Source organism: Salvelinus fontinalis, chromosome 34 (genome assembly GCF_029448725.1).
Source record: "Salvelinus fontinalis isolate EN_2023a chromosome 34, ASM2944872v1, whole genome shotgun sequence".
NCBI classification, from domain to species: Eukaryota; Metazoa; Chordata; class Actinopteri; order Salmoniformes; family Salmonidae; genus Salvelinus; species Salvelinus fontinalis.
In genome coordinates this window covers 9,498,488-9,507,273 of record NC_074698.1, presented here as the reverse complement: position 1 = coordinate 9,507,273, position 8,786 = coordinate 9,498,488, and the positions used below count along the sequence as shown (strand labels likewise).

The 8,786-nt window shown below is 49.0% G+C and overlaps 1 protein-coding gene across 1 annotated transcript; it reads left to right on the top strand.

The window, feature by feature from the left end:
* The first annotated feature begins 3,569 nt into the window (after nucleotides 1-3,569).
* On the top strand, nucleotides 3,570-8,007 carry LOC129833033 (spidroin-2-like). Its single transcript, XM_055897267.1, has 2 exons — nucleotides 3,570-3,964; nucleotides 4,084-8,007. The coding sequence occupies exon 2, from the start codon at nucleotides 6,702-6,704 to the stop codon at nucleotides 8,004-8,006; it is 1,305 nt and encodes a 434-aa protein (XP_055753242.1). The 5' UTR covers nucleotides 3,570-3,964; nucleotides 4,084-6,701; the 3' UTR covers nucleotide 8,007.
* The last annotated feature ends 779 nt before the right edge of the window (nucleotides 8,008-8,786 follow it).

Sequence of the window (8,786 nt, the reverse complement as noted above, 5' to 3'; positions counted from 1 at the left end):
GTAACATCTTTAACACTGTAACATCTTTAACACACTGACATCTTTAACACTGTAACATCTTTAACACTAACATCTTTAACACTGTAACATCTTAAACACTGTAACATCTTTAACACACTAACATTTTTAGCACTGTAACATCTTTACATGGCAAGGATGTTTCAGTTTGACTCAAATCCTGCGACCAAGCTGTTGCCGTGGAGACCGGGCCCGGCATGGGGGATCCTATCCAATATTCATGTGATAATTTACCACCAATTCCTCCCTGCACACACACACACACACACACACACACACACACACACACACACACACACACACACACACACACACACACACACACACACACACACCAGGGTTTCCGTTAAGAAAATCTAGTGCCGGACAATGTAAAAATAAATAAATAATCCTTGTACATTTGAGAACCGGTCCATTTTTCTATTGGTTTTGACACTCCTAAAACAATAACTCACGATTCAGCTGTCAGAGATCCGAGCACTAAATGCATCAGGGCATTGCATCCATAGGCCTATAGGCTTAGACATCACTGTATGATATGAATATAAAAAATAGACAGTATATATAGAGGAAGAGAAGCTTAGGCCCTAGAGAGAGAGAGAGACATCCTGGCTGCATGCTACGACACTGACATGCATTTCTTCATGTCAGATGGCTAATGCGTCAGATATATACAATTGAAGTCGGAAGTTTACACACACCTTTGCCAAATACATTTCAACTCAGTTTTTCACAATTCCTGACACTTAATCCTAGCAAAAATTCCCTGTCTTAGGTCAGTTACGATCACCACTTAATTTTAAGAATGGGAAATGTCAGAATAATAGTAGAGAGAATGATTTAGTTCAGCTTTTATTTCTTTCATCACATTCCGAGTGGGTCAGAAGTTTACATACACTCAATTAGTATTTGGTAGCATTGCCTTTAAATTGTTTAACCTGGGTCAAACGTTTCCGGTAGCCTTCCACAAGCTTCCCACAATAAGTTGGGTGAATTTTGGCCCATTCCTCCTGACAGAGCCGGTGTAACTGAGTCAGGTTTGTAGGCCTCCTTGCTCGCACACGCTTTTTCAGTTCTGCCCACACATTTTCTATAGGATTGAGGTCAGGGCTTTGGGATGGCCACTCCAATACCTTGACTTTGTTGTCTTTAAGCCATTTTGCCACAACTTTGGAAGTATGCTTGGTGTCATTGTCCATTTGGAAGACCCATTTGCAACCAAGCTTTAACTTCCTGACTGATGTCTTGAGATGTTGCTTCAATATATCCACATAATTTTCCTGCCTCATGATGCCATCTATTTTGTGAAGTGCACCAGTCCCTCCTGCAGCAAAGCACCCCCACAACATGTTCTTCGGCTTGCAAGCATCCCCCTTTTTCCTCCATACATGACCATGGTCATTATGGCCAAACAGTTCTATTTTTGTTTCATCAGACCAGAGGACATTTCTCCAAATGTACAATCTTTTTCCCCACGTGCAGTTGCAAACCATAGTCTGGCTTTTTTATGGCGGTTTTGGAGCAGTGGCTTCTTCCTTGCTGAGCAGCCTTTCAGGTTATGTCGATATAGGACTTGTTTTACTGTGGATATAGATACTTTTGTACCCGTTTCCTCCAGCATCTTGACAAGGTTCTTTGCTGTTATTCTGGGATTGATTTGCACTTTTCGCACCAAAGTACGTTCATCTATAGGAGAGAGAACGCGTCTCCTTCCTGGGTGGTATGACGGCTGCGTGGTCCGATGGTGTTTATACTTGCGTACTATTGTTGGTACAGATAAACGTGATACATGCAGGCATTTAGAAATTTCTTCCAAGGATGAACCAGACTTGTGGAGGTCTGCAATTTATTTTCTGAGGTCTTGGCTGATTTCCTTTGATTTTCCCATGATATCAATCAAATCAAATGTATTTACAGTATATCCCAAAAGTGAGTACACCCCTCACATTTTTGTAAATATTTGAGTATATCTTTTCATGTGACAACACTGAAGAAATGACACTTTGCTACAATGTACAGTAGTGAGTGTACAGCTTGTATAACAGTGTAAATTTGCTGTCCCCTCAAAATAACTCAACACACAGCCATTAATGTCTAAACCGCTGGCAACAAAAGTGAGTACACCCCTAAGTGAAAATGTCCAAATTGGGCCCAAAGTGTCAATATTTTGTGTGGCCACCATCATTTTCCAGCACTGCCTTAACCCTCTTGGGCATGGAGTTCACCAGAGCTTCACAGGTTGCCACTGGAGTCCTCTTCCACTCCTCCATGACAACATCACGGAGCTGGTGGATGTTAGAGACCTTGCACTCCTCCACCTTCCATTTGAGGATGCCCCACAGATGCTCAATAGGGTTTAGGTCTGGAGACATGCTTGGCCAGTCCATCACCTTTCCCCTCAGCTTCTTTAGCAAGGCAGTGGTCGTCTTGGAGGTGTGTTTGGGGTCGTTATCATGTTGGAATACTGCCCTGCGGCCCAGTCTCCGAAGGGAGGGGATCATGCTCTGCTTCAGTACGTCACAGTACATGTTGGCATTCATGGTTCCCTCAATGAACTGTAGCTCCCCAGTGCCGGCAGCACTAATGCAGCCCCAGACCATGACACTCCCACCACCATGCTTGACTGTAGGCAAGACACACTTGTCTTTGTACTCCTCACCTGGTTGCCGCCACACACGCTTGACACCATCTGAACCAAATAAGTTTATCTTGGTCTCATCAGACCACAGGACATGGTTCCAGTAATCCATGTCCTTAGTCTGCTTGTCTTCACCAAACTGTTTGCGGGCTTTCTTGTGCATCATCTTTAGAAGAGGCTTCCTTCTGGGACGACAGCCATGCAGACCAATTTGATGCAGTGTACGGCGTATGGTCTGAGCACTGACAGGCTGACTCCCCCACCCCTTCAACCTCTGCAGCAATGCTGGCAGCACTCATATGTCTATTTCCCAAAGACAACCTCTGGATATGACGCTGAGCACGTGCACTCAACTTCTTTGGTCGACCATGGCGAGGCCTGTTCTGAGTGGAACCTGTCCAGTTAAACCGCTGTATGGTCTTGGCCACTGTGCTGAGGCTCAGTTTCAGGGTCTTGGCAATCTTCTTATAGCCCAGGCCATCTTTATGTAGAGCAACAATTCTTTTTTTCAGATCCTCAGAGATTTCTTTGCCATGAGGTGCCATGTTGAACTTCCAGTGACCAGTCAGTATTGGAGTGTGAGAGCGATAACACCATATTTAACACACCTACTCCCCATTCACACCTGAGACCTTGTAACACTAATGAGTCACATGACACCGGGGAGGGAAAATGGCTAATTGGGCCCAATTTGGACATTTTCACTTAGGGGTGTACTCACTTTTGTTGCCAGCGTTTTGGACATTAATGGCTGTGTGTTGAGTTATTTTGAGGGGACAGCAAATTTACACTGTTATACAAGCTGTACACTCACTACTTTACATTGTAGCAAAGTGTCATTTCTTCAGTGTTGTCACATGAAAAGATATACTCAAATATTTACAAAAATGTGAGGGGTGTACTCACTTTTGTGATATACTGTATATATCAGCTGATATATCAATGCTGTACAGAAACCCAGCCTAAAACCCCAAACAGCAAGCAATGCAGGTGTAGAAGCACGGTGGCTAGGAAAAACTCCCTAGAAAGGCCAAAACCTAGGAAGAAACCTAGAGAGGATACAGGCTATGAGGGGGGGCCAGTCCTCTTCTGGCTGTGCCGGGTGGAGATTATAACAGAACATGGCCAAGATGTTCAAATGTTCATAAATGAACAGCATGTCAAATAATAGTAATCACAGTGAACAGGTCAGGGTTCCATAGCCGCAGGCAGAACAGTTGAAACTGGAGCAGCAGCACGGCCAGGTGGACTGGGGACAACAAGGAGTCATCATGCCAGGTAGTCCTGCGGCATGGTCCTAGGGCTCAGGTCCTCCGAGAGAGAGAAAGAAAGAAAGAAAGAAAGAGAGAAAGAGAGAATTAGAGAGAGCGTACTTAAATTCACACAGGACACCGGATAAGACAGGAGAAATTCTCCAGATATAACAGACTGACCCTAGCCCCCCGACACATAAACTACTGCAGCATAAATACTGGAAGCTGAGACAGGAGGGGTCAGGAGACATATCAAGCAAAGAGGCACTGAGTTTGAAGGTAGGCCTTGAAATACATCCATAGGTACACCTCCAAATTGATCAGAAGCTTCGAAAGCCATGACATCCTTTTCTGGAATTTTCCAAGCTGTTTAAAGGCACAGTCAACGTGTATGTATGTAAACTTCTGACCCACTGGAATTGTGATACAGTGAATTATAAGTGAAATAATCTGTCTGTAAACAATTGTTGGGAAAATGACTTGTGTCATGCACAAAGTAGATGTCCTAACCGACTTGCCAAAACTATAGTTTGTTAACAAGAAATGTGTGGAGTGGTTGAAAAACGAGTTTTAATGACTGTAACCTAAGTGTATGTAAACTTCCGCCTTCAACTGTAGATTTAGGCGTACAGAAGGAGGCGAATTTGCACATTTTCAATCAGAATTTTTTGTAAGCATCATATTGTTAGATTACAGGAGTAACTATGGTAGGCCTAAAACATTCTTCCTCACCTCAAGTTCAGTTGTGGGAGTCAGTTGGAGCACCGGTGCACACTGACTTCATATCATAGACATGCAGTAGCGAAAGCCATTTCTACAGTCGCTAGCATCCTTTTGTCTGATCTGTAGTCACATTTTCAAAACTATAAACAACTAGCATAACATCCGTCTGTTGTGGACCATACCATGAACATAATTCATGTTGTTTTCACAGAATATGCAGTCAATTAACACGTTTCTAAAATGCTTAAATTTTGTTAAAAATACAAGCATACCCAATACCAAAATTATGGATCTCTCTTGTCTTATCTACAGATGCTTGCACACAGCATGCCAGAAATGAAGACCTAATGTTCAAAACCTTAAATATAGTATAAAGTCTCTACTTCTGCAACAACAGCAGCTCAAAAGCTATTTTGAAACAGCTGATAAGCATTTTTGAAAGAACAGATCATTGAAACATTGAGAAATAGCTGATTTACTGTAAGTTGTGTAAAATAGACCAACCACAGCTGAGTCCAATCTCAATCGGAGACATAGCCAGGTGTTGAAGTTCTTTCAATTACATGGACATACACTGTAAAAAGGGGACTCTGGATTGATTTTGTTCAATGTGGATACAGAACAACACAGAGGAGCAGAGAGAGAAAAAATTATGTCTTGACACGGGAGAGGAGTAGTTGGACCAGGGAGAGGAGTAGCTGGATGAGGCAGAGGACTAGCTGGACCAGGCAGAGGAGTAGCTGGACCAGGGAGAGGAGTAGTTGGACCAGGGAGAGGAGTAGCTGGACCATGGAGAGGAGTAGTTGAACCAGGCAGAGGAGTAGCTGGACCAGGCAGAGGAGTAGCTGGAACAGGCAGAGGAGTAGCTGGACCATGGAGAGGAGTAGTTGAACCAGGCAGAGGAGTAGCTGGACCAGGCAGAGGAGTAGCTGGATGAGGAAAAGGAGTAGCTGGACCAGGCAGAGGAGTAGCTGGACCAGGGAGAGGAGTAGTTGGACCAGGGAGAGGAGTAGCTGGACCAGGCAGAGGAGTAGCTGGACCAGGCAGAGGAGTAGCTGGACCACGGAGAGGAGTAGTTGGACCAGGCAGAGGAGTAGCTGGATGAGGCAGAGGACTAGCTGGACCAGGCAGAGGAGTAGCTGGACCAGGGAGAGGAGTAGTTGGACCAGGGAGAGGAGTAGCTGGACCATGGAGAGGAGTAGTTGAACCAGGCAGAGGAGTAGCTGGACCAGGCAGAGGAGTAGCTGGACCAGGCAGAGGAGTAGCTGGACCATGGAGAGGAGTAGTTGAACCAGGCAGAGGAGTAGCTGGACCAGGCAGAGGAGTAGCTGGATGAGGAAAAGGAGTAGCTGGACCAGGCAGAGGAGTAGCTGGACCAGGGAGAGGAGTAGTTGGACCAGGGAGAGGAGTAGCTGGACCAGGGAGAGGAGTAGCTGGACCAGGCAGAGGAGTAGCTGGACCAGGCAGAGGAGTAGCTGGACCACGGAGAGGAGTAGTTGGACCAGGCAGATGAGTAGCTGGACCAGGGAGAGGAGTAGCTGGACCAGGCAGAGGAGTAGCAGGATGAGGAAAAGGAGTAGCTGGACCAGGCAGAGGAGTAGCTGGACCAGGGAGAGGAGTAGTTGGACCAGGGAGAGGAGTAGCTGGACCAGGCAGAGGAGTAGCTGGACCAGGCAGAGGAGTAGCTGGACCACGGAGAGGAGTAGTTGGACCAGGCAGAGGAGTAGCTGGACCAGGGAGAGGAGTAGTTGGACCAGGGAGAGGAGTAACTGGATGAGGCAGAGGAGTAGCTGGATGAGGCAGAGGAGTAGCTGGACCAGGCAGAGGAGTAGCTGGACCAGGGAGAGGAGTAGTTGGACCAGGGAGAGGAGTAGTTGGACCAGGGAGAGGAGTAGCTGGACCAGGGAGAGGAGTAGTTGGACCAGGGAGAGGAGTAACTGGATGAGGCAGAGGAGTAGCTGGACCAGGCAGAGGAGTAACTGGACCAGGGAGAGGAGTAGTTAGACAACCAGGAGAGGAGTAGTTGGACCAGGCAGAGGAGTAGCTGGACCAGGGAGAGGAGTAACTGGATGAGGCAGAGGAGTAGCTGGACCAGGCAGAGGAGTAGCTGGACCAGGGAGAGAAGTAGTTGGACAACCGGGAGAGGAGTAGTTGGACCAGGGAGAGGAGTAGCTGGACCAGGGAGAGGAGTAGTTGGACCAGGGAGAGACGTAGTTGGACCAGGGAGAGAAGTAGTTGGACCAGGGAGAGGAGTAGCTGGACCAGGCAGAGGAGTAGTTGGACCAGGGAGAGGAGTAGCTGGACCAGGCAGAGGAGTAACTGCACAAGACAGAGGAGTAGCTGGACAAGGCAGAGGAGTATCTGGACCAGGCAGAGGAGTAACTGGACCAGGCAGAGGATTAGCTGGGCCAGGCAGAGAAGTAGCTGGACCAGGGAGAGGAGTAGCTGGACCAGGGAGAGGAGTATCTGGTCCAGGGAGAGAAGTAGCTGGACCAGGGAGAGGAGTAGCTGGACCAGGCAGAGGAGTACCTGGACCAGACAGAGAAGTAGCTGGACCTTGGAGAGGTGTAGCTGGACCAGGCAGAGAAGTAGCTGGACCAGGGAGAGGAGTAGCTGGACCAGGCAGAGGAGTAGCTGGACCAGGGAGAGGAGTAGCTGGACCAGGGAGAGGAGTAGCTGGACCAGGGAGAGGAGTAGTTGAACCAGGCAGAGGAGTAGCTGGACCAGGGAGAGGAGTAGCTGGACCAGGGAGAGGATTATCTGGTCCAGGGAGAGAAGTAGCTGGACCAGGGAGAGGAGTAGCTGGACCAGGCAGAGGAGTACCTGGACCAGACAGAGAAGTAGCTGGACCAGGGAGAGGTGTAGCTGGACAAGGCAGAGAAGTAGCTGGACCAGGGAGAGGAGTAGCTGGACCAGGGAGTGGAGTAGCTGGACCAGGGAGAGGAGTAGCTGGACCAGGGAGAGGAGTAACTGGACCATGGAGAGGAGTAGTTGGACCAGGGAGAGGAGTAGCTGGACCAGGGAGAGGTGTAGCTGGACCAGGCAGAGAAGTAGCTGGACCAGGGAGAGGAGTAGCTGGACCAGGCAGAGGAGTAGCTGGACCAGGGAGAGGAGTAGCTGGACCAGGGAGAGGAGTAGTTGAACCAGGCAGAGGAGTAGCTGGACCAGGGAGAGGAGTAGCTGGACCAGGGAGAGGAGTAGCTGGACCAGGGAGAGGAGTAGCTGGACCAGGCAGAGAAGTAGCTGGACCAGGGAGAGGAGTAGCTGGACCAGGGAGAGGAGTAGCTGGACCATGGACAGGAGTAGTTGGACCAGGGAGAGGAGTAGTTGGACCAGGCAGAGGATTAGCTGGACCAGGCATAGGAATAGTTTGACCAGGGAGAGGAGTAGTTGGACCAGGGAGAGGAGTAGCTGAACCAGGGAGAGGAGTAGCTGGACCATGGAGAGGAGTAGTTGGACCAGGGAGAGGAGTAGTTGGACCAGGGAGAGGAGTAGCTGGACCAGACATAGGAGTAGCTGGACCATGGAGAGGAGTATCTGGACCAGGCAGAGGAGTATCTGGACCAGGGAGAGGAGTAGCTGGACCAGGGAGAGGAGTAGTTGGACCAGGCAGAGGAGTAGTTGTGCCAGGGAGAGGAGTATCTGGACCAGGCAGAGGAGTCGTTGGACCAGGGAGAGGAGTAGCTGGACCAGGGAGAGGAGTAGTTGGACCAGGGAGAGGAGTAGCTGGACCAGGCAGAGGAGTAGCTGGACCAGGCAGAGGAGTACCTGGACCAGACAGAGAAGTAGCTGGACCAGGGAGAGGTGTAGCTGGACAAGGCAGAGAAGTAGCTGGACCAGGGAGAGGAGTAGCTGGACCAGGGAGTGGAGTAGCTGGACCAGGGAGAGGAGTAGCTGGACCAGGGAGAGGAGTAACTGGACCATGGAGAGGAGTAGTTGGACCAGGGAGAGGAGTAACTGGACCAGGGAGAGGAGTATCTGGTCCAGGGAGAGAAGTAGCTGGACCAGGGAGAGGAGTAGCTGGACCAGGCAGAGGAGTACCTGGACCAGGGAGAGAAGTAGCTGGACCAGGGAGAGGTGTAGCTGGACCAGGCAGAGAAGTAGCTGGACCAGGGAGAGGAGTAGCTGGACCAGGCAGAGGAGTAGCTGGACCA

What these genes read in the sequence shown, in the direction of transcription:
- LOC129833033 (XM_055897267.1), top strand. Translation starts at nt 6,702, where the DNA reads ATGAGGCAGAGGAGTAGCTGGACCAGGCAGAGGAGTAGCTGGACCAGG.